Below are 25,602 nucleotides of genomic sequence, written 5' to 3'. Positions count from 1 at the left end.
TTTGTTTGTTTTTGGGTCACACCCAGTGATGCTCAGTGGCCACTCCTTCCTGGCTCTGCACTCAGGAATCACTCCTGGTGGTGCCTGGGAGACCATATGGGATGCTGGGGATAGAACATAGAACCTGGGTCGGCCGCGTGCAAGGCAAATGCCCTACCCACTGTACTACCGCTCCGGCCCCAGTATGGGGTCTTTTTAACAAATCATAAATAACTTTAAGTTGTCTTAGTAGCCATAAAATGTTTACTACCAAATAGAGGGCTAATATTACAACGTATTATATAAATGATAAGATAAAAACAATGCCCATAAAATATGTGTGTACATTTCAATTAAATTTATCAACTTTCATTTTAGTTTTCACTTGACTCTAGATTAATTCCATTAACTAAAATAAAATCCTCAATAATAACAAAAAACTGTTATTAATAATTCTACATTTATTCATTTTATATTAGCATATTAAAATTTAAAAACAAGAAAATGGAAATTGCTATTGTGTGCAATTCTAGATAGGAAGCTATATTTTGTAACACTAACTTCCTATGATGTGGGTCTTCAGTTTTTAACATTTGTATCTTTGCTAATTTGTAATTTTGCTATTTTCCAGGAAGAGCTTTAGAAATTCTGGAAAATTTTGAGGGAGTATCTAGCAATAAATCCAACAATAGGTCTTTGCATGCATCCACCAGTAGGTGGAGCAGACAACATAATTTATTACCTAAGAACAAGGGCAAAGTAATCAAAGTCAGTGTATTTGGACTAAAATCTGCAAATGAAATTTTCTTCAAAGGAAATATGCTCTATATGTGTTACATTTAGTTTGACTGGTTACTGAATCAGAATAAATAACTCTATTAAATAATCAATCTTTGCAGAAAGATAAATTTAATTTGCAAATGTAAATTTATCTACATTTTACTTATTCACATCAACTAAAATTAGCTCTGTTTTTATAAAACTTTTACAGGAACAAAGATTTTTTTTGATGTGTTCATTTAATAAGGGTGCTAAACTCAATCCTGTTTTACAGGTGGTGGGGTGCATAACAAATAGTATATTCTGGGAAAAATAATTGACTAATCCTATTATGTCTGTAGCAACAAATTAACCTTATTACTACTAGTAAATGGTGATTGATTATTTATGCAAATAAGTTACCATGTTCAGCTTTCTGATTGAAATAAACATACAAAAGGTGCTTTAATATGACTTGAAATTTTTAATTAATAAAACCCTGAGGGGTCTATTAATTCATTCATTACAATATTAGTTATTTACTTGTGTAATGCCTATCAGTGCTAACATATTTGCTTTCATAAAATGAGATAATTAATATTGGTAAAAAATCAGTAATAGATTTTTGCAAACTCTTTCAAGGTATACACTGATTTGTACTAAAAATAGACTTAAAACTTACAGGCTTGCTGTTAGTCTGAGGACATCAGCATATCAACATAATAATCTCAAAATTGTGAACACAATAAATAACATAAAAGTTGTTTCACTTCTATATAATTAACAAAGTACAATTTTAATTTATAAGATTTCTCAACTTTTCTTACGTATTATATACCTAAATAATATTTTATTTCTATTATCTAAACGAAGTTAACTAAAACTATACAATTAACATAAAATTAGAGTTTTACTAAAAATCTTAATATCATTCTTAAAATATTGGTCACTCAAAGTTATGTTTCTCTCCTTTCTGAAAATGCAGTGAGAATTATACCTCTTTAACAGGTCAATATAATTTTTGACCTATCTTGATACACTTACAAAAATTATTTACAATTGACTATTTACTCAATTCATTTTCAAATATCTGCACAAATTGAGAGTCAAAACTAACAGGTCTTTCAAAGTATTCAATACATGTTTGACTTTATTCTCTACTGAATTGTGTATTTAATATTATTTGAAATAAAATTTTTTTCAACCAAGTGATGGGATTAATTGGTAAACATCTGGCTTAAATCTGTAGCTTAATTTCTCCCTAATAGCAAGTGAGGCTGAGAAAATCTGTAGCAAGGCTCAGACTGAAATGTGTACCCTTCATTTTCCAAGTCTTTGTTAGATGACAGAATATGTGCATTTATTCATCAAAATAAACAAAATGGCATCAGCAGAATCATTGATATAAGTGGTCAATTTTAGTGAGACAATCTATATAAATAAGCTGTAATGGAAAACTCCGTGACCTTCTTCTACTTCAAAAATTTTCAGCATTTGATGGAAATGAGAGTGAATTTTTCCCTGTGGAAAAAGATCACAAAGGATAATTCCATCTTTTAGTTCCAGGACAATATCAGGTAGATATTGAAGAGACTCAAAAATAAGTTAAGTAATCAATGGTATTGAAAGGTAAAATTCATATTTGGTCTATTAAATAATATGTGTATTCATTAGGTGAAAATAAACTTGGATTTTTTTGGTTCAGGTTAAAATGGTTTGTAATTGTGACTTGCAGTATTAGTTCTAAAATCCAACCATCTTGATAGGATGATGAGAAACACTAATTTCAAGCTAAGTGTAACATTTGATTTGTATAAGAAATGAACTTTTGACATTTTCCATCCAATTCTATCAGTACAACTCATTCTCAGACCGATGCAAACGGATGAGGTTAGGATAATGCCACCATTCTCTCAACCCCACAAAAGAACGTTTGCTTTGGCAATGAAGGCATCATCATGGGTTCAAAGGGTTGCCCTTCCATTTCAAGTCATTTGTGATCAAGCACAAAATAACTGATAAAACACACTAACTTATCATATCCAAATCCCTGATAATTTTATGAAATTCATCTCTCAGGGAGGTGCTTTCATAACATAATTTCTCCATTATTTCCCTCAAACAGGGGTGGAAACGGGAGCGGCACTCTAAAGGTCTCCAACTTTCATTCATAACTAAAGCTCCCCACGGCATCCCAGCAAAGTGTGCACACTCGGACACATCACAGCCAGGTGTGTGTGAGCACCGCCACTGGAACATGAGCAGCATGTGCAATCTCTGAATGTTGCAGCTGTTGTGGCTGAAGCCACAATGACAATGGCAGCAACAATAAATTGCTTTCATTGGTGTGCCTGGGACTTTTGGGGAGAAGGGATTTCTGGGGATAAGGGACCCATAAAGTTTACAGACGTGGATGCTGCCAGCAGGCAGGATAACATAAACGGAGAAAAAAACCCGAGAGAGCATGGCAGTGTGTATTTGCTAACACTAACATCCCCAAAACATCGTAATCATGTTCTTTGAAAATCCATTACAATCCATGAGTCAAGTAACATCATCGAGTTTGTAAAATGATTTGCTAAGCTAAGTGTTTAGTTTAACACTTAGTTTATAAACCATCTAGCATACTTTCTGCTGCATGGTAAGTATTGCATTAATATCTGCCATCATATTACTTTTATAGTAAAGCAACTAAGTCTGTGGATTTTCTAAATTGACCCACTATATACTAGACATATAGATCTAGATAACCCTGCGTAATAGAGATAAATAACTGTTTCAATTAAATTTGATTTCACTTCTTTAAAAATTGTTTTATCACACTACTCATTATAAGCATAACATTATAATACAGAGTTTAAAAGATTCAAAGTATAGATAATTCAGTTATCAAAACAAGTAACTGAAATATCAATCTGAAATAATTAAAATAATTAAATATTTTCAAACCTTTTGGTTTAATAAAAATTGAAGTTACTAATTCCTAAATTTAAGAAAACCCTATTTTGCTTGAAAAAGTTCTTGAGTTGGAATTCTATATTTAAATGTATATATATTTATTTATATTCCTATACATATGTACATATATTCTATCAATCATGGGGATAAACTTTTATATCATTATGGATTTTATAACAAAAGTGAAAATACCTTCACATTCTATTATTTAAAATTATCTTGAGCTGGAGAGATAATACAGTGGATAAGTTTCTTGTCTTGCAGGCGGCTGACCTAGGTTCGATCCCCAGCATCCCAGATCGTCATCTGAGAACCACCAGGAGTGATTCCTGACTACAGAGTCAGAAGTAACCCTTGAGAATCACCAAGTGTGGCCACCAAACAAAACCAAACAAAGTTGTCTTGAAGGGCAGGAGAGATGCTACAGTGGGTAAGGCACTTGCTTTGCATGCAGTCAACCTGGGTTAGATCTCCAGCACCAGGTATGTTCCCGTGAGTCCCACTAGGAGTGATCCCTGAGCACAGAGCACAGATCTCTGAGCACAGGAGTAAGTCATGAGTATCACCAGCTGGGTGTGCCTTAAAAGCAAACAATTTTTTTTAATTACTTCTAGTTGTGTTGAGCCAAAACACCTTGATTCAAGCTCCAACTCTCTTATTGCGAGTTCTGTGTCTATTACACAAGTAAGTGATCATCTGTGTTTTGGGGTTTGTTGTTGTTTTTGTTGTTGCTGCTAAATGAAGATAACTCAGCTCTTCAAATCAAGCAAATAGTAAGACAGTCATTGTCAATGAAAAGTTACATACTTGGACTTCCACAGAGAAGCCACAAGTCTGGACTCCCACTGAACATACCTCCGCATACCTGATACTTAACATCCCTTAACATCCTGTTGAAGTTGGTGCCTCTAAGGCTGATATTCATTCTGGGTGGGTGGGGGAGTCACGCACCTGTCGGGTGTGACTTGCCCTAGTTTAGAGACAACTGTCGCAGGACTCTGGTTAGAGCTGAGGGTTTGGTTTTAAAAGGACTGAAAACGCAAAACTCATATTTCCCTTCCTGGACCTCAAATAACAACAAATATCAACCCCCTTCCTGCCCCCCTCCCCCTTCCCCCAAAATTCACATTCATTCCCAACCCAAGAGGGATGAATATTCTACCTAGGATGCATTTTTATCTAGTCTCAATGGCAAGACCTGAAGCACTGAAATGTGAACATGTGCAATTCCAAATTCTACATCTAAGGTCCTAACTGGTCCTGGCATTGTCAAACCATACTGTAGACGGGGTGGGGGGACTAAGAGGTGGTACCATGGTTGGCATCTAGACAACTTCTCAGTTCAAAGCGTTTGTGAAAGCTCCCTAGGCTTATGACCTCTCAGTAGTTGTTTAAATCAACTCTACATCAAGCCCAAGGCACTCCCAGAGGAAGGTGGTGCGAGTGCCCTTGGTAAGGTGCAGTTCCGAAAGGCAGACCACATTGCTGGTGGGACATTCCAGCCAGCAATGGGCTGGCACAGCTGCACAGGCCTGACTTGAAGAAGTGTCTTTGTGGGATCTTTCCAACAAGTGTGTCCATTCAGGTCTATCATTCATCTCTGCCAGGCAAGGTGAGCACACGGCTGACAGGAGCTGTGAGGGCCCGAGACTCACCTGGTGGGTGCTGAGCAGGTAATGCATCTTACGGGCCAAGTATGCTTGCCTCTTCTCTTCCCGCTCCAGCCTGGCCTTCTTGTCTTCTCTTTCTTTCATCTCAGCAAACTCCTCCAGGGCCTCCCTGCATCAAAACCGGCCACTGTTACTGATGATGCTCAAAACTGACTCCCGTTTTCATTCCTTCACAGATAACCATTAAGTAAGTTTCAGCAGTGGCACCAAACCTCCACATCCATCTCAATCAAGGGCACAGTAGACCTCACCTGCACAGTCTAGGTGAATCTGTGCACTCTTTAAAAGCATTTAAGTGTCCTTCCACCATCCACCCCACAGAAGTTAAATTTAAAAAATTAAATATCTCATATCTCTGTATTTGATACATATATCTTCATATGATATTCTTGAATATATATCTCTTCATTCAAGAATTGAGGAAATATATCCAATACAAATAGAATTACTGCACATTTTTTTTGACTCAAGATGAACTATTTGAATATACTGAAATGTACCCTACAAAAAAAACAACAAAACAAACTATTATCCTTTAAATTTTTATTTCTGTATCTATATATCCCTAATTACTTGTTTTCTCTACTGATTAAAGGGCTAATTTTAAGAGTAATGGGACTTTTGACATGTACTTAATTTATTGCAAGTTTACGTAGCTCAAATAGCATCAACAAGATTACATGTTATCCTGTACATTTTGGTTAGTATTTTGTTCAATCATATAGATAATTAGAACAAAATATAAGTGAGGTAAATGGGTTTAGGATTTTATCAAAATAACATATCTCATTAATATAATGAAATGATTTCATAGTTATGTATGTGTGTCTCTGAAACTTACACCAAAAATAACCTCTTCAAATATATGAACACCCTTGCTAAACAGAGTAAGATAGTACAGAATAATATCGGGAAAGAATAGTTTATTTTCCTAGAACAAATAACTGTTCATGTTAAAGCAATATTTGAAACTATACTTTATCCCCCCACCCCCAAAGGCAACATTATCTAGTTCTCTAAATAAAAGTTTAAGTGAGTCATTTTCACATTTACTTCAAAGATAGATGGGGGGATAAGGGGGGAAGGGAATATCATATTTCCAAAAGTTTTTAAAAATTCTCATTTTTGCTTTAGAAATATTTTTGCTGTAATTCTCTGTTACAGATGACTAATACAATACTCCACACAAGGTTACTTATGAAACACACTGACGTGTAAAAATCACCATGGCTCTGCAATTGCAGTGCAGCAATTTTTTCAACATAAGATTAAATTGCAAAATAAATGAATTACTTGGAGTGGCATGGCCCTCATTTTGCCACCCTTCTCTTGAAAATTGCTTATTAATATGAAAAGAGGAGTCAGAAAATAGCCTGTTTTACTTTATGCATCATATTTGGGGGGCTTCTGCACCCCCAGAGCCAGCTAGCTGCACATTCGATTGTGTTGGCAAGCTGGTGCAGTGACCTTGCTGACCTGTATCTCTGGGCTATTATTAATCGCTAAGTAAACTGGTAAAGCCAAACAAATTTGTTTCCATTGAAAGGATCTCTATCTATGTCTGAGAATTTGTTCACTACCAAACAAACTTCATTAACTGTGTCCAGTTTTGACAAAGAACCAGGAGTTAGAAGGACTGGTGACCTTTCTTTGTCCTTAAGGTACACATTTCAAGGCATTTCCATAGGAATAAATGAGAACTTTACCAGGATAAAAAGAACAACCATAGTTTATATATGAAAACAAATACATTAGAAATTTTACCTTCAGTTTGTGCTATTTTGAAAAACAACAAATATTTCTCGATATTTCCTCTAATTAGTCTTCAAGATTATTTACAAAAAGACCATGGAACAGCCATCATAAGACATCACTCAGGTAGGCATGTACCTAAATGTTGGTCATACCCAAAGTACAGTCATTTTCTGAGTAATCACAAAAATAAGAAGTACATCTCTAAAGATGTGTGTGCTCTATAAATATTATAATGAATATGAAGAGCTTATATACAGGGGAAAATAGAAAGTATAGTGAAATATGCATGTGTGGTAAGTTACAAAGTATGTAAGATTTGGCTGTCAAGTAAAAAGTGTTAAATTATTTGAAGCAGTGAAAACAGTCCATCTTCGGGAAATGGAAAGGTGGAATCAAACAGAACACGAGGGGCTGGACAAGGAGTCTGGAGCTGAGAGTAAGGCTAAGCGTGCACTTGCTACCATGGAAGGTAAATACACAATATGCTGGAGGAGGCACGGGAAGCCCAGAGACACTCCAGGAAACCACACATCACTCTAGGAAGGCTGATCTCATCATCTCAAACCACAAAAGTCATTTGCTTAGTAACTCATACAATCACTGAAAAATGTTCATCTGACACCCCCAGTGGACAGGTCTCCCTGCTGGAGATTATACTGACATACTGATGCTCATCATTCCATTTATGTCCATGTCCCAGCTTATAGGACCAAGGAGGAAGAGCTGGATCTACTATTTACATAGGTTATTGGGATATTGATAGGAATAAAGATATGGCTCAGTGTAAAGGACACAATAAAAGTACTGATCACATACAAATGAAATGATGGAGACCAATGCCTACTAGCTAAAAAATAGATATTTAATACTTGTTTTTAATCAGTAGATCAAAAAATTTTCATGTACTACCCCTATAATTTTGTAAATGTTTTACAAATTATTTGATTGTTTCAAATATCTTTATTTTGTTAATTTGACTACTATTTTATCTCTAGCCTCAGAAAAGCAATCTTGGGATATATATATATATATATATATATATATATATATATATATATGAGAGAAATGTCACTAATGACCCTATTTAAAAAATTTGAAGTCAGTCAGGGGAAAAAATTCCCTCTACCTCTTTACCTCTTCTCGGTTCATCTGGGAGTGGATGAGTGAAGAAGTTAACATTAGACAGAATATTAGGAAGCCAAAATGTAATAATTTATGGAGGATTTTCATGACTGTAAGTTCTAAAGGAAAATAGAGAAAACAAGTGATCTCTACTCTGTGGTGATGGGCCTGGGGTCTCAAGAGGTGAGGAGGAGGAGTTTCCCCTTCACTCTTAGGAGGTTAAGACGAGTTTCTGACAGAGGGCATGGCCACCAATACACCTACATCTGGATGTATCCCACCCACTCATCCATGCACCTAAATATATTTTTGGTCATCCAAAGGGTGCAAGTGAATGTTTTTATTATTAAGAAGCAGGTAATGGATTGAGGTGGGCAAGAATGCCCCAGTCTCTAGTGGCTTAAGGGCTCTCCTTGTAACTTCAAATAATCTGCATTCTTTAATCCAGGGTGACAATTTCTTCAGGTCACAGGACCTGGATTCACCTTCAGTTTCCCATACCAACTTATCCGGCCATTTTGAGGAGGACTGATCCCACACATCACACAGAGATGATCTAAACTACTCTGAGTAGCGCATTCCTGGCTGAACTGGAAATAAAGACTCCTCGCTCTGCAGCCTCGCCATCCCAGGACAGCTCTGGTTGTTCCGATGCGAGAGACTATGAGCTGGAGATGTTTTCCAATTGAACAAACAAGAAAGAGGAAATGGGGGCAGGTGATGCCATAGCAAATCTACTCTCCTGCTTCATCCTAAGCCCAAATGCCATTTAATAATGACCTCTCATACTGTGAAATTTCATGTTTCCTTGGGTTGCACATTTGGCTTCTCTTGTGACAATGGCTTTCTTTTGAAATTGTTTTTAGATCTTGTCCCATGTCTGAAGTGCTGGATTTTTAAAGTTACTTAAGGGGAAATGAGGCATTTTCTTCAAAATTACTTTGATAAGTAAATGATATTTTAGATGATAAACCCCTAGACTCATTATTACACTTTGGAAATTATCCCTGCCTACATGTTAATGGTGAAACTACTTAGAGTTGAATATCTGCTCAGTGGATTTCATGAACAATTTTATTTAACATAATAAAAATTACTATGATGGCCCCCTAGTACTTAAGAAGTGAGCTAGGTATTCTGATATTGTTTGGCTTCTGCATCATTTCAAATATGTTAATGAAAAAATCTGTTCCTAAGTTTTATCTTTTCTTCCCTGTTAAGTGCAAAGTAAATGAACAGAATCTGTATCCTTTCTCTGAAAAGACCTTACAGACCCCTCAACTCCAGTTGTTCACACCCTGGTTTTCCTTGATATGTCCATTACCTTCTGCAATTTACTACAGCTATCTATCATTTACTCGGCCCCTCCAGCCCCAAACACGGTCATGAGGGTCATGGGGTCAAGGGGTATTCATTGCTGCGTGCCTTTCAAAGTGTAGGGGCTGATAGGCCTAATAAACTCAGTGCTAGAAGTCCTCTAAGATGATTTCTCAGATGATGAGAGTCGCATTTCACGATTAAACTAAAGGATAAAAGGAAAGCTCTGCTGGGCTGTGGGGTGAGAGCAGGATTCCGGTTCGTGGTCTGTGACCCAGTAGTTCTCCTGGAGTTCCTGGAATGGCAGCAAGGGTTTAACCATGGAACAGACTGGGGTACAGCCCAGACCAACTCAATCAGAGGCTCTGATGACAGGCCTCAAGGCAATCTCCTGCAGCAGTTGGAGAAATGTAAGTCAGCGGTAATGAACACTGAGGTAATGCAATAATAGTCCAGTAGTAATAGTCATTCAAATGTCATTGTATTAGCCAATGCATTGCAAAGTACCATGAAGGAGACAATGCATGTACACCGCTGCACTTTAATGGAAACCAACAATTCACAAAAGAAGCTGAAATATATATGGAAGCTCTTTTGAATGCATAGTTGTCCAAAATTTCAGAGGGAGGTGCGAATAATTTCACACATTTTCTCAAATAAAAACCAAAATTCCAGCACTGCATCTCTTTTAAGAAAATCTAAGGAAGTAGCTTCAAAAAAATCTCTAGAATCTCTGATTGATGGCAGAAAATATCAAGGATGAGCTCCTGTTGTCAGAAGTCTTTAAAATAAAAGTAACTAACAGTGTACACTTCTACCCTGATATATTATGACACAGATTTTTAAAATTAAATTTATTGAATATGCTTATGTTTTTATCTCTAACAGTTGTCTGCTGTCAACATGTCCCTATTAATTTTGCCAAATTAAGTAGACAAGAAAATAAAAAAGAAAAACAAAGTCTCATCTACAAGTGAAAATACTAACCACAAATAAAGCACTGAAAGTCTATACTTGAAGTGTGACATTCAGAAATATTTGGAGATGAATGAACCTTAGAATAGATTCCTGGAAACCACTAAGGTATCTAAATCATTTAATTTTATTGGTTTGTTTGTTTAAATCACTATTTCTTCCATGTTGTCACCTAGTTCATCTAATGAGTGGACAGGAGTTTCTAAATTCCCAAGGGCAGGATCTATAAAGGGAATGTACCATTGGAAATGGAACATTCTAGAGCACACAGTCATTTGCTCTACACACTCAAATTCAATTCCCAAGCTTATCAATTGACTATGAGATCTGGAGTTGAAGTTTTAACATTTGAGAAATATTAAGACAATGTTCACTCATTGAAAAATAAACATATTTACTCCAAAAAACCCTCTGTTGCAGTATAGAACAACTGCTCTTCAATATGTCTAAGATACTTTGAGTGACTATTAAGAAAGTGAACACTTGATTATCAAGTTGGCAGACCAAAGGATATGGAACATATCAAACAAAAGAGAGATGCCCAAACCACGGAGTCAATTACTCTGAAATCATGAGACCCAAACTTTAATAAACAAACTTAAAAAGGTGCCTGTCCAGATGGCGGCTGGGGGTGAGGGTTAGAAGAGGGAACCTGGGAGCACTGGTGGAGGAAGCTGATACTGAGGGCAGCACCAGTGCTGGAACACTGTATTTCTAAAACTCAACTATCAATACATAGTAAATCACAGTGCTCTAATAAAGTAACTTTTTAAAAAAGAGATGCCCAAAGGCTCCCTTGCTTCCTTTAAGTAGTTAGTAAATAAAATAGCTGATAAGAAACTGAAGTCCAGACTGTGGCCAGAATAAATCTATTGATGTTGAATATATGTGTGAGAGTTGGTATCCTTTCCTTGATCCTAGTATTGACCCTCTTCTTAGGGGAAAAATATCCAGTTGTATCACTGTATTACTGTCATCCCGTTGCTCACTGATTTGCTCAAGCGTGCACTAGTAACGTCTCTATTGTGAGGATTCTTATTACTTTTTTTGGCATATCAAATATGCCATGAGTAGCTTGCCAGGTTCTGCCGTGTTGGCGAGATACTCTTGGTAGCTTGCCTGGCTCTCCAAGAGGGGCTGAGGAAGCAAACCCAGGTCAGCCGCATGCAAGGTAAATGCCCTACCCACTGTGCTATTGCTCCAGCCCTAATATGACTATATTTGATAATAAGATTTTTTTCACCCAAGTTGATATGGTATATTACAATAATTCATTTTCAAATGTAAAAATAACCTCATCTACCTGGAATAAAGTCTACTTGTCATGGTCAAAAAAAAAAACAGAACAAAACAAAACACTCATGCCCTATCAAAGTTCAGAAAGTTCCCACTGGTAAGATTATAGAAGACACCCCATGGAGTGTAGGCCCTGGAGCTGGGAACTCATTAGACAAGAAGTAAACTTTGACTAAATAGAGCACTGGAGGTGGTGAGAAGATTTGACAGGGCTGGATTCTTTACAAAGCTCACTTTGGGAGAGAGGCCCATCTAAAAGCAAAATTGGGAAAGGAAAGAACTCTGGAGAAGAAGAACTTCAGTGAAGGTTTTCTTGAGCAAGGGTGAATAAGTTCTCTAATGATAATGCAATCAGATGTGTACTCTATATACAAGAAATTTTGAGAATTAAAAAAAAAGCCACAAAGAAGTTAATGCTAAAAATTTATAATAGCATGACTTCACCCTAATTATAAAAGGGGATAATCCAATTGCTCCATTATTTCCTTTGCCTACTTTGCATTATTTTAAAAAAACAAGAAAACTCCATTCAAATACAATCCATAAAAATCTAGTTTCTTCTGATCTTGACTCACTGAAAATAATTTTTTGCTGCAGTATTCTTTTTAAAAATATGCACATTATTATTGTAAAATTATTTCTTTTTATCATTATTCCAGGCAGCATCTGTACAAGGAGGTACAATTTGATATAGACTCTATGATGTCAAATAATTTGGAGTGTCCTCAAGCTAGGCACAACAGTAGGCATGATAATGAAACTTATTTACACAGTGTACTACTGTCAGGAGCTCTGAGTGCTTCTCACACATTAATTCATTCTCACAACACTCCACAGAGGTTAGTGAGGGGCAGGCGGTATTAACAGGATGCTATTTTTTGTGAAATGAAGTAACTGTACAGATGGTGACTCTGAGACATAGCATGGGGGATTTTCTTGCATGAAGCACATGAAGATGCAGGTATTTTCTCTCATTTATACATCTTCAGACATTCAGCTAGGAGGATAAAGATCAAGCCACAGAAATTTTATTTGGGTAAAGCTCAGAGTTGGGGTACCTAAGCTGTCATATTCTAAGAGAAAAATTACACTGTCTTATTTACTCAAAAAACACACATTATCTCTCATTTGAAATGTGCTTATTTCATTTTAAAGCAAACATAATAGCTGCTGCTTTAGCATGCATGAAATCCACTCAACAGAGGCCAGGAAGCAGCAGTATACCATAGGAGGAGGTCAATATTATTTTTAAGCTGTATGTCACAAACAAGCGAAGAAAATGTGGTAATGTGTTTTCAGAAAAAAGATTTATTGGGCCAAGGCTTGTTAACTGATCATAGGAAAAACTTATTGTTGGACAGGATACAAGGTAGGAAATAATCGTCATAGAAGAGAGAGAAAAACACACGAGTATTTTCATTCTTCATTCTCTGCAGTGCGGAATTCTTGGGAGCCATAAAGCATACATTAGGAAGGGGCAGCTCTCCCTGTACTTCTGGAAGCCCAGCAGTCACACACGTGCCCCAAAGCTGCCACCCAGGTAAATATTTAACAGCAGTGCACCACCCCGTTAAAAATTGTGGACACTCTGGAGTGTGTGGCTGCATTCACAGCTGTGCCATACCTCAAACTCTACAACACGGATAAACCAGGAGGAGCACACCAGACTAAGTGGGGTGCAATATAAAAAGGCAACCCATCTCGACTGAGAAAGTAGAAACACAGAAGGCTTTACCTGCCACATCTTAGTAATTTCTTATATAAGAGCTTGATGGCTCCATAGTGAGATACAACATTTTTCACTAGCTTTCTTGTAAGGGGACATTTCTTGATCATATTTTTAGAAAATTATTTATAACAATCAGTATAAAATATATAATTGAGGGCCTCCAATGGGGGCAGGCTTAAGGGGGGTTGGGAAAATTGTAAATAATGGTGGTGGGAATGTGCAATGGTGGTGGGATTGATGTTGAAATACAGAATGTGTATAATTAAACTGATGACTTAATAGTTATAAAAATAAAAAGATAATAAAGAAAGAAGATGAAGCAGAATGAAATTACCTTGGTCAAGCTTTAGAAGAATCATTCCATCAGTGGTAAGAAAGGAGATGAGCGAGGTATGGGAAAGAAAGCTAGAACACTAAAAGATCAGGCTTGGTTTTCAATAGATTGAATGGGTATTTAGCCCCAATCCTATGTTTTTTAGAGCAGGCATTTAAATGAGAACTGTTCCATTTCTTTCTTTTTTTTTTTTCAAATCTATTATAGCTATTTATTTAGAAAAATAATGGTGCATAGTGAAAAAATTAGAAATCAGCATTTATGGTATTTGCATAACATTGTCTAAATGATTAAACTTCATTTGCAAATTATTTACTTTTTCAAAAACTGAGAATAGAAATGTATGCATTTTGGTTTTAAGGTTAAGTGTTATATTAATGTTCCTAAGTTATTTTATGTCAAATAATATTTTTGATAAATCTTCAGTTAATTACATAAGGTTCCATAGGGTCACAACTAAACCGAAGAAGAATTTTTTTTTTTCCAACATTTTATTATGAAAATTTTTTTTTTTTAAAGAAATATTTTATTGAACCACAGTGAAAACAAAAAAATACAAAGCTTTCAGGTTTAAGTCACAGTCAAATACTGATTAAACCACCATCCCTTCACCAGTGCACCCGTTCCACCACCAAGAACCCAAATACACCCCCCTCCCACCCCTCCCCCCATCTAAGTAGCTGATGATATTCCCATTATTCTCTCTATATATTGAGTACATTTCATATTTCCATACAGAACTCACTATTGTTGATTGGAAATTTTCCCCAACAATCAGGCCTGCTGAATAAGCATCATATAATAATTTCTCTTCCTTGGTAAAGGTGAAGACTTTGAGTCCGCGCGGCCGCTATTGCGGCCGCGCGGTTTTGGGTTTCTAATATTTTAGCTCAGAGAACTGTTCCATTTCATTGTCAAATGTAGAGCTTTGGGGAAATATGATTTTACATAGCCATTTGTTGGATAACACTTTGCTGCTCCCACAGAGACCTTAAGGTTTATTGAGCCACTCCTACAACAGAGCAACTGAGGCACAACCAATAATCCTATATTGCTTTTCTCTTTCCTTTAAGTCACTTGTATGGTTAATTTAGAAATGTCCTTTTTGTACTGACATAGGAATACAATTGATGCTATGCTGTGTAACACGGAGTTAATTGACTCTTGGGCATCCACATTTACTTGACTTAAGCCTCAGTTGCCCTTAGTTCCCAGCACTCCAAGAACAGGGTCCCGATGAGGGACTGATGAATCCAGGGCAAGCTGTGAGCTACTCTGGCATCGAAATGGGCCAGGCCAAGCGCCATAATACTTAACTATGAGTTAAGAGCACAGTCATGGATGAACTCTGTCATGACCCAAAACAGGCAACTGAATATGGACCCTGCTGGGTCAGGAAGACGACCTGGCCTGAGGACTATGGTCTGGAATATATAGTGAATGTCCTCAGGAAGAACCAAACATTAAGTTTAATATCTCTTACTGTGCTCATACAAAATGACATTGCTAGAAATATTAGAAATAAATTTACTACGACTATTTAAGTGGATTACTAGCTTCTCCAGTGCTTCACAGTCACACCCACAAATGGCCCCCAGCACCATATAATCCCATCAATGACCAAGATCCAGAGACCATAAAACAAAGCTCCTGGAAAAGAGAGATGCAGAGTCTCCTGCCCCTGCGCCAGGCTGTCCTCACTGGGGCCCCTCGGAGGGGGGCAGGTTGAGTTTCCCTCCCCATCCCAAGAAGAGTCCCAGCAGCCAAAAACCTCCAGAATCCAGTCACAGCCATGCTCAGGGCCACTCTCCACATGATTGGACAAGCCTTACGCATGAAGAAACCAGCAGAGGAGCCCAGGTACGCTGGACCCGGGGCTGAGATCTCCAAGCCTGCTTGGATCTGGACTGGGCCTCCTCCATCCAGATCCCCCATTTTCTAGTAGCTTGGCACTCACACCCAAAACTGCCCCCAGTGCCATGTAATCCCATCAACAGCCAAGATCCTGGCAAGCTCCCCGTGGCATATTCATTATGCCAAATACAGTTATATTAACAGGTCTCATTCCCCTAACCCTGAAAGAGCCTCCAATATAGCTTCATTTGGGAAGTCAAGTAAAGAGAGGCTGCTGAAATCTCAGGGCCGGGATGAATGGAGATGTTATTGGCACCCACTGGAGCAAATAGATGAACAATGGGATGACAGTGATACACAGTGATACTAGCTGAGGACAGAAGAAAGCAATACATTATGAGTGGAATCCTCCCCCTTGAGCGTATCTCTAGTAATCTCCTAGTAATCCTTAGTGAGATTTTAGTTGATCTCCTGGAGGAGTGACCTTATCTCTTTTTGTTGATTGGCTAATGTTCAACCTCACCTTTGTATCCCCACCCTACACGATTCCTATATAAACTATGCTCTAAGGGGATGGGGAGGTTAGTCATCAGGCGAAGGTCAGAATGCAAAGAGAATCAGTCGCCGAGGTTGGAAGTCGAGCGAGATCACTGTCTGAGGTCGGTTGCCAAAGAAGTCAGGTTAGAACAGTTGGAACGGACGGAAGAACATCAGAGGGTGAAGAAGGTTAGAACGGAAAGAGAAGTCAGTCAGAAGGTGAGAAGCACAGAAGAAAGTCAGTCACCGAAGTCAACTCAGAGAGCCAGTCGGATAGTGAAGTTACGAAGCTACGAAGTTTCAAGGTTACAAGATTACGAGGTCTCCGTGAGAGAGAGGGAGAGAGAGAGAGAGAGAGAGAGAGAGAGAGAGAGAGAGAGAGAGAGAGAGAGAGAGAGAGAGAGAGAGAGAGACTGAGAGACAGACAGACAGACAGAGACAGAGACTGAAGGAGAAGACAACGGCACTGACGGCAGAGAGAAGACTTATGAGACAGAGCACAACAGCACGAACAGAAGACAGAGGACTTAAGAGCACAACTGCACATATAGAAGCAGACACAAAGGAAGAAGATAAAAAGAGAGCACAGCAACGAAGAGAAGAAAACAAGGAGACAAGGAGGAAAACTCAGACTTTGGAGACTTTGAGGTCTGAGAGGAGACTAGACTGATGGAACTCTGATGACCTAGACAACTACAAAAACTACTATGACTACACCTTAAAGGGAAAGATCGGACGATGCCCGGGAGTCTGCCTGTCGCCTCTCCTTCGCCCGTCGTCCTGGAAGGTGCCAGGGAAGGCCGCTCCCAATCCACCGAAAGCTGCTCCCACATCCTGCCTGGCACGTGGACCTGCCTTCACCACAGCCCGCCATTCTATTATTTCTCACTTCTTATGTACCATATCCTATTGTGTTGAGTCGAGTGGAGACAATATTAAAAAACTCAACAGCCACTCACTTAGGTTGATAAATCTGAGGACATCCAAGTGGTAATTTTAGCAGATATGTTTATAGCTGGTTCTAATAATCAGAAGAAATTTTGGTACAAAAGAATGATTTGAATTGATAAATCATTAAATACAGTGGCCAGAACACGAGAGGAAAACAATTCAGCATATGCAAAGGGCAAGGGCACAGCATCTCACATTGGGCCAGTCAAGGTGTGCAGCAAGGGAAATTGAAGAAAGAAGGAGGAAGGACACAAGGAGACCCTGAGAATCCAGGTTCCAAGAAAGATTGGGGAAAAGAATGAGGAACAGAGCAGTCAAATGCCTCAGTGAGGTTGAGTAAGATGAAATCCACTCTCTACATTAGAAATGTTTTTTAGCAGTAACCATATTTTCTCAACAACTTAGTCTTGAAGCACGATCAAAAAAGTTGGCATATTATTAATAGCATGAAGCAGACTCTGATTCAGTTTTCAGCACCTCATACATTCCCCAGGGCACCATCAGAGGTAAGCTTGGAGCAGTGCCAGGGGTGGTCCCCCCAAAAAACATAAATAAATAAATGTAGTATATTATTAGGCTATGATTGGTACTCCATATTTTAAAGTGGATTATGTCATATATTACTAACTATACAGACAGACACTGCTTTGAAAACAAACTATCACTGAATTTGAGATTAGATTAGATTAAATTAATATTATTTAAATCTTAACAAATTCATTGCTGAAATTACTGCACCTTCACATAAAATTGATTCCATAGAAAGAAAGGTTTGCAAATAGAGTTAACATTACTGTTAATTTCAATTCTTGAAAATTAAAACATTTTCTTTACTTCCTTGACTTTATCTCTTACATATTATGTAAATATATGTCATTGAAGATACATATCATTAAATAAAGCCATTTACCTACCAGTTAGTTGGCTGAAGTCAGAAAATTATATTTTTGAAATGAAGTTTATTGAATATAATCATATTTATCTTCCTTATTTATACAATACCAATGGTGTTCTAGTCACGTCCTTGAAATAGAAGCAGGGACAGCAGAGTATGAAAAAGTGGCCAAGCTGCTGAAGTTCATAAATTTTGTTCAGCACTGGATGAGTTCAAAGAATTGCCATGTAAGAAAAGCCTTACAGAGGGAATTTATCTGATTATGGCAGTAATAATTACCCAGCTGTTTATTGCAGATAGAGAAATAATTCATGTAGGCAATAGGCCGTGGTGGCGATGACACTCTGCATTTAGTAAATATGCAAACTGTTCACTTCTAATTAAGCAAGCTAGAGGATGCCCTTATTAAATGGATAAACCAAAAGTGCCTTCTTGACAAGTGATGAATCGTTACATTGCACAAACTCTTGCCACAGAATTATTGGAGTGAACTTGGGGCTTAACTTCATTAAGAGATCTTGTGGGATAGTTAAATGAGGATGGACAGCCTAACAAGGCTTCCCTGACAGCCAATGGTATGTTAGACTTTAATGGAACCGCACCTTTTCTTCTATCCCACTTAGCTGGTCTGATTTTTGACAGATAAACTGTGAAACTGAAACTAGGTAGTGCAATGATATAAGTAAAGAAAATACTAAAACTATAATCGATGAAGTTTATCCAACCATTTACCTGCTACATCTATAAAGCAGACATTTCATTTTCTTATCCAAATGTATTTCTTATATCAAAAGAAGAGAAATATATACTCTTTTCATTAACATTAATGGTTTGCTTAATAGTAATAGTCTTATTTACTAGCTTTCAGAGCTCCTTCAGAAAGCAAATTGGTAAGTTTTACAGAAGAAAATTAATGTAACACAGATTTTAATGTTGTCTATGGATGAGTTTCACTTCATTTTAGTAAGTGCTATGTAATTTCCTGTTCGTATTCTATGCTTAGTCTTCCTTTAACCCAATCACTCATTATCAAACTTCTATAAGCTATCTTTATCCCAATTAGGGATCCTATAGAAAATACTCATAAAGAAGTTTTGTTTTATGAAACAAAAACTCTTCTACATGAATTATAAAATTGGTAATAACTTCTACCTCAAAGATTTGTGGTGAAATGGAAGAGATCATAGAAAAAAGGATTTAGTGCATTTTTTTGTGGACTAAATGGTAAATATATGTTAGCCCTTATAATAAACTTTAATAATATTTAACTCCTTATGTTTTTCAATGGAAGAAAGTCTCTTCAGCAAATGATGTTGGTTAAACTAGATATCCAGATTCAGAGGAACGAAAGTGGGTGTCTACCATACGCCAAATATAAATAATCAATGAATTGAAGTCCTAAATACTGAACTAAAAGAGACCAAGGAAGAAAGCTTCAAGACACTGGATTTGGTGATGAAACTGAAGAATCTCTGTATATTTACTAAAAATAAATTATGAAAAGGCCAGGCGGCAGCTGTCTCTCTTCGCCGCCTGCATTCAGTAGTCTCACGCCACTTCCCCCACCCCAGGGAGGTCAATGGTGAAGGAAGAAATAAGGGCCAGACTGGTTGGTCTCAATTGCTGTTTATGCCAATCTCCTCTCCATTCACTTCTGATTCTCCTTCTGCTTCTTCCTCCCTCATGCTACTTCATTCTCCTTCTCAATCCCACTTCATTCTCCTTTCCACTCTGGATTCCCCTGCCCCCTCTTAAAGCCTAGTTAAATCCCAAAGCATGAGTGGTTGGGTCTTACACATAGGTATGTGTTCATACAATCAACAGAGGTAAAGTCTTTCCCTCAGGGAAAGCTGCTTCTAGGACAGATTCTCGTTCAGAAGGATGACCCACCCAAGAGTGGAGTCACATGGGCGTGTTTCTCCTCTCCTTGTCCAACAAACATATAAACATTCATCATATAAATCATTTTGTACGGACACAGTAAGAGATACATTAGGTTTATAGAATTGCTCTCCTGGGGTCATTTCGATCTCAGACTACAGTGCTTGGGCCAGATTAGTCTTTCCCTAACCCTAGCAAGGTCCTAATCTCCTCGTTACTTTTGAATCATGACAGCATTTGTCCATGACCATGCTCTCAACTTATAGTTGAGTACTGTGGCGCCGTGGCCTTGCCCATTTCAGTGCCAGGGTAGCTCACAGCTTGCCCTGGGTCCATTCAGTCCCTTGTTGGGACCCTGCTTTTGGAGTGCTAGGAACTAAGGGCAACTGAGGCTTAAGTTGAGAAAGCAGATGCCCTGGAATGCGGATTGTTTGTAGACAATTTACTCCCAAATTACAAAGGCATAATATTAATTGTCTTCCTTTGTCCATACAAAAAGGACATTGCCTTAAAGTAAACTATTCAAAAGACATAAGGAGAAAAGAGGCAATATTTCACTCATACATGTAAAATCATAGATTTCTGAGGAATCTGACCTTACAAATTAACAGAGTCTGATTAGGGGAAAAAGATGATAGACAGGTTGGGGAAGAGAACATAGAAAGGAGTTTACAGACAAATACAGTGGAATGGAAGTATCTCAGGAGCACTGTGATAAACTTGAGTTCCCTGTGGCAAGGGAAACAGGACATACTAATGTTACCCTAAAATGTTTAGAGCTACATACCAATAAACACAGAGGAATGGAGCACTGTGATGGGTATCACCCAAAAAAACCTAAGCTCTCTGTAGCAAGGGAGAAAGGACAAACCAATATTATCCTTTCCAGTAAGGTAAATCCCAACATCAATTAGCTGCCTCTAAACATTTTCCTCCCCTGAGTACTTTAACAGGCCTAGAGGTGAAAAATTATTCCAATATTTACTATTTATGCATTTTTGTGTTGTCTTCCATATCTTTTTAGAGTTAATCACCTTTAATTAGTTAATAAGGCTTTATCTTAAATGTACCCAGTTCAAATTGCTACAGTGGTTTATGTCTCCTGATGATGTAACTTGCAAAGAACTCTTTTTTCCTGGCATGGACATGTTCCATCCCCATTTTAAGTGCTTTCCATAAGAACACATTGCTGGTGCTTCACTGTCTTTGACTACCCCACATAGCACCTCTTATCACAGGACAATCTGAAAAAAGTGAGTTCTGCATTTTCTAGCCCCAACACAAAGAAGTTGATCAGTAAGGCACTAAGAATTAACTCTTAGTGACTTTAGTTAACCTCTATCACAACTCAGAATTACTAATAGAAATTTCAATATTTAAATGGAAAGAGGTAGTATGTTTGGATTTTTTTTAAAAAAAAGGCCAAATGACAACATTCAACTTCCCACATTTGCCCTAATTAGGCTCATTATTTTACCCACACTACTTAAATCATGACTCAGTATTTGATCTGAAATACTGAAATATATACATCCAAGAAAGGGATTTGCATGAGACAACGCAATCAGTACCATAAGTAAACAGGAGCTGAGCAGATGTGGCTCTCTGAGATTACAGTCTATTGACTGAGCTTCTCACTACTTGCAGTGTCTAAATTTTCCAGATATATTTTAGTTTGATAGTGAATTATAACATCTCTGTTGAGCATATAACAGACTGCTATTAACTAACTATATACAGATATGCAACATCGAGTCTTTAATTTTAAGATGTTTCTTCCATTTCTTTGCACCATGAACTATTCAGAATGTTTTTTGTCTACAATGCTTTTGTCATCTCAAGAGGAAGTTATTATTAAGAATATATTCAGTGTCTATGGACTAAAAATGCACTATAGCATTGTCCGTATCACTGTCATCCTGTTCATCAATTTGCTTAAGTGGGCACCAGTAATGTCTCCATTGTGAGACTTGTTGTTACTGTTTTTGGCATATTGAATACGCCATGGGTAGCTTGCCAGGCTCTGCCATGTGGGCGGGATACTTTTAGTAGCTTGCCGGGCTCTCCAAGAAGGACGGAGGAATCGAACCCAGGTCAGCCGCATGCAAGGCAAACGCCCTATCCACCCTGCTACCGATCCAAATGGGCTAAAAATACTACAGATTATTGTTTTACATTAGTATGATCCTACTTAATATTACTTCTGATTCTAAACTGAAGTTGGTGAATGTTCTGAATAATCCACATGAACAAAAGGAGGAGTAATGACCATATGGAGTCACAGATTTTGACTCTGGGAATTACTTTGAGTTTTAGGGGTTGCACATGTTATCAGTCTGGAAGGACATGCTGGTTTCCTTTAAGTTTCTATCTCTTTGTTAATTAAAGCACAACTGGGAATGTGCTGCCTAAATAATGTAATGTACTTAAAGTCTTCAAGCCCCGAGAGCTGGAAATCTGTAATGTTGTGCTTCCCTGATGCAGAGCATGAGAAACTCCATGTTTCTGAGTCTTGTCATTAGTCCAGAGCATGTGCTGTCTGTTTGAGTTCTTGCCACTGCAAGATTACTTAAAGACTATAATTGTGCTCTTGTTGAGAGTCCCAGATGACCTTCATAAGGATGCAAGAGAATGATCAAATCTTTTGTACAGATTTTCTCAGAAACTAGACATATACTCATAGAAATCACTTTTGAAGTTTTTTCTTTATTCTTGAAAACAAATGCAAATCAGCAGATTACAAAGACAGTATCTAGCACAAATATATTGAAACAGCAAGCTGTTAACCTGTTAGTTCTGGATTGTAACTATTATGATTGGAATCAAATGCTGATAGTTTAAGAGTAAATCTAACAGAAAGAAAGCAAACATGAATTTGAAGATCTAAGAGAATTTCTCATTGTTCAATGATAAGTGCTCACATGCCCAACAGTAGGAAAAGAACAGAGATGCAGTTTTAATATACCAAGTTTAGTGGATTTCAGATATTTCAGGATATATGGATTTCAGGGGGAAAAAAAAGAGGAAAACCAGAACACAGCCCATTCTGTGTACACATGGCAAAGATGACAGGCAATCTGAAAGGCCTGCAAGTTTTCCGAAATGTGACATCTCATCAACTCTTCACACATCATAAAGAGTTGCTAAGGCATTAGTTTAAATCTATTAATTTACTTGCTTTAGGTGTGGGGCAATATCTTGTGGTGCTCTGGGAAACTCCTGGATCTGTTTAGAATTCACTTCCAGAAGGAGGTACTCAGGGGACCATATGCAATGCTGGGGATCAAACCTAGTGCATCAAAGAATGCATTCAACTCACTGAGTTATCTCTCTGGCACTGATAATACATTTTAATGAGAACCTGGTTTCTCTAATTAGGCATTTTGGCTAGCATAACAATTAATCTAAGAATTTTTACATGTAGTATTAAAATTGGAATAATGGCCATGTTAATGTTAAGTATATTTTTCATTCTTCTCCCAAATCTCGAAAGATCAATTGAGTGATTTGTTTAAGTCTTGCCTCCTTAGATAAAGTTCTCTAACTGTAGGAGTGAAATGCAATCTTTATACATCATGAGTATCTAATACATTTCACTGATATCTACTATTACAAAATACTTTAAAAAATATTGTGATATACCATGTACACTTTAAATATCATATTAAGGATTACAAATACTATGGCATAATGTGTGCATATATACACAGGCCTTGATTTTCATGTATTATCATATCCATTTCTGTCATGTTAAGTAATTATCTTATGCTACATACTTGACTGTTAATTTTATGACAGAGGTTTTTCTTCTAAGCACCTTTATGAAATTCAAAGTGCCTTAAGTTCTACGATAAGTAAATACATAGATTTTGTGTCTCTTACGTATATTTATTACCATATTAAACAAATGACCACAGATTTAATTATTGAGAATGTGTTTTACAAGTTAATCCCAAACCTAGTCTTTTGCCTACAATGTTTTACCTCTTAAACGTGGGCCATGGGGCTGGAGCAATATAAATTGTTTGCTTTGCATGCGGCCAACCTGGGTTTGATTCCCAGCATCTCATATGGTCCCCTGAGCACCACCAGGAGTAATTCCTCAGTGCACGAGCCAGGAGTAACCCCTGTGCATTGCCGGGTGTAACCCAAAAAAGAAAAAATAAAACATGGGCCATGATGTTACTTGAAAGTTTGAAGACAGACCTCTTAAACTTCTATTTTCCAGTAAATATACTTAGTTGAAAATAGGCTGGTTTTTGAAGTACAAAATGTTCTGAGGAAAAGACTCATCTAAATGCCAGATGTAGAAAGGATTTCTGCATTAATGACAACCAAGACCTTTAATTTCCCTTTAAATCTGTGGTCATTTACTTAATATGGGAATAAATATACTTCCTGTTATGATTTAAAGCTTTATTTAAAAATTCACCACCATGTTACCCCTCCTTAGGTCACTTCCAGTAAGTGACAGAAAGGTGATGGCTATCAGGATCTTTCTGGCAAGATAGCAGCTTCGTCCGAACAGAACTGTGGGCATAAGGAGCTTTGCTAAAAGACCTCCTCCATTCCTTCCTTTCATGTATGTCACACTTACCTTGTAGACTGAAAGTTCCCAGCATCTTCTCCCATCCCAATAAGTCACATACATATCAGATTTCATCTTGCCATCCACTTCTTGGTGAACTTTAACTATTACATATTCAAAAAGAAAAATGTGGATGGGTTTCAAAGAGAAATCAAACAGTAAATAAAAATATACTACAGGTGAATATACTAAAAGCCAACTCTATAAATAGATGATCTACCTTTTAAATAAATTGAATGGTGTAAAATTGTGAAGCCATACCTTCAAAATTCTAAGGAAAAATTACTTGCAATGAAGAATGTCATACCCAGATAATGTGCTAATTAAGCAAGTGAATAAAACATCTAAAATATGATGCAAAAACCTTCCTTCCGTATGGAGTATGACAGCAGTTGTTCCTAGGAAATAAATATGAAAAGATAATATGGATTCATAAATCAGTGAGTGAATCTCACTATTTTCCAGGACAGAGAAAGAAAAGTCAGGAGATGTTGTTCTAGGGAGGAAAATGACCCATGTAGTCAGTCTGAAGCAGAATAATGATAAGGTCAAGGATGGATGACAACAGAGGGCCAATTGAAATATGAATAAATAATATTTATGCCATTCCTAGTGTGAATAATTGTTAGCAACGGAAACTAAATTACTGATATGTACTATAATGTATGTGAACTTTGAAAACATCAAGTTCAGTCACACATTGTAAGAGTCACTGTAAAAGAAATATTCAGAATAAACAAAACCAAAAGCTTACATTTGGTAGACTGGGAACACCTGTAAAGGCAATAAGAGGCTGCTCCAAAAGTCTCCGTCCCTCTCGGAGAGCCCAGCAAGCTACGGAGAGTATCCCGCCCACACAGCAGAGCCTGGCAAGCTACCTGTGGTGTACTCAATATGCCAAAAACAGGGGCTGGAGAGATAGCACAGTGGGTAGGGCGTTTGCCTTGCACGCGGCCAACCGAGGTTCGATTCCTAGCATCCCATATGGTCCCCTGAGCACTG

General features: G+C 37.5%; 1 protein-coding gene across 2 annotated transcripts in view; it reads right to left on the bottom strand.

The window, feature by feature from the left end:
* SPATA17 (spermatogenesis associated 17) overlaps positions 1-25,602 on the bottom strand; it is a 167,717-nt gene that overhangs the window by 62,088 nt on the left and 80,027 nt on the right. For both annotated transcript variants that reach the window (XM_055144650.1, XM_055144651.1), the window contains exon 6: positions 5,352-5,475. In XM_055144650.1, coding sequence (XP_055000625.1) covers positions 5,352-5,475 — 124 coding nt within the window. The remainder of the gene's footprint in view (positions 1-5,351; positions 5,476-25,602) is intronic.

The sequence above is a fragment of the Sorex araneus genome, chromosome 7 (genome assembly GCF_027595985.1).
Source record: "Sorex araneus isolate mSorAra2 chromosome 7, mSorAra2.pri, whole genome shotgun sequence".
Classification (NCBI taxonomy): domain Eukaryota; kingdom Metazoa; phylum Chordata; class Mammalia; order Eulipotyphla; family Soricidae; genus Sorex; species Sorex araneus.
This window is presented reverse-complemented; position numbering and strand designations above follow the sequence as displayed.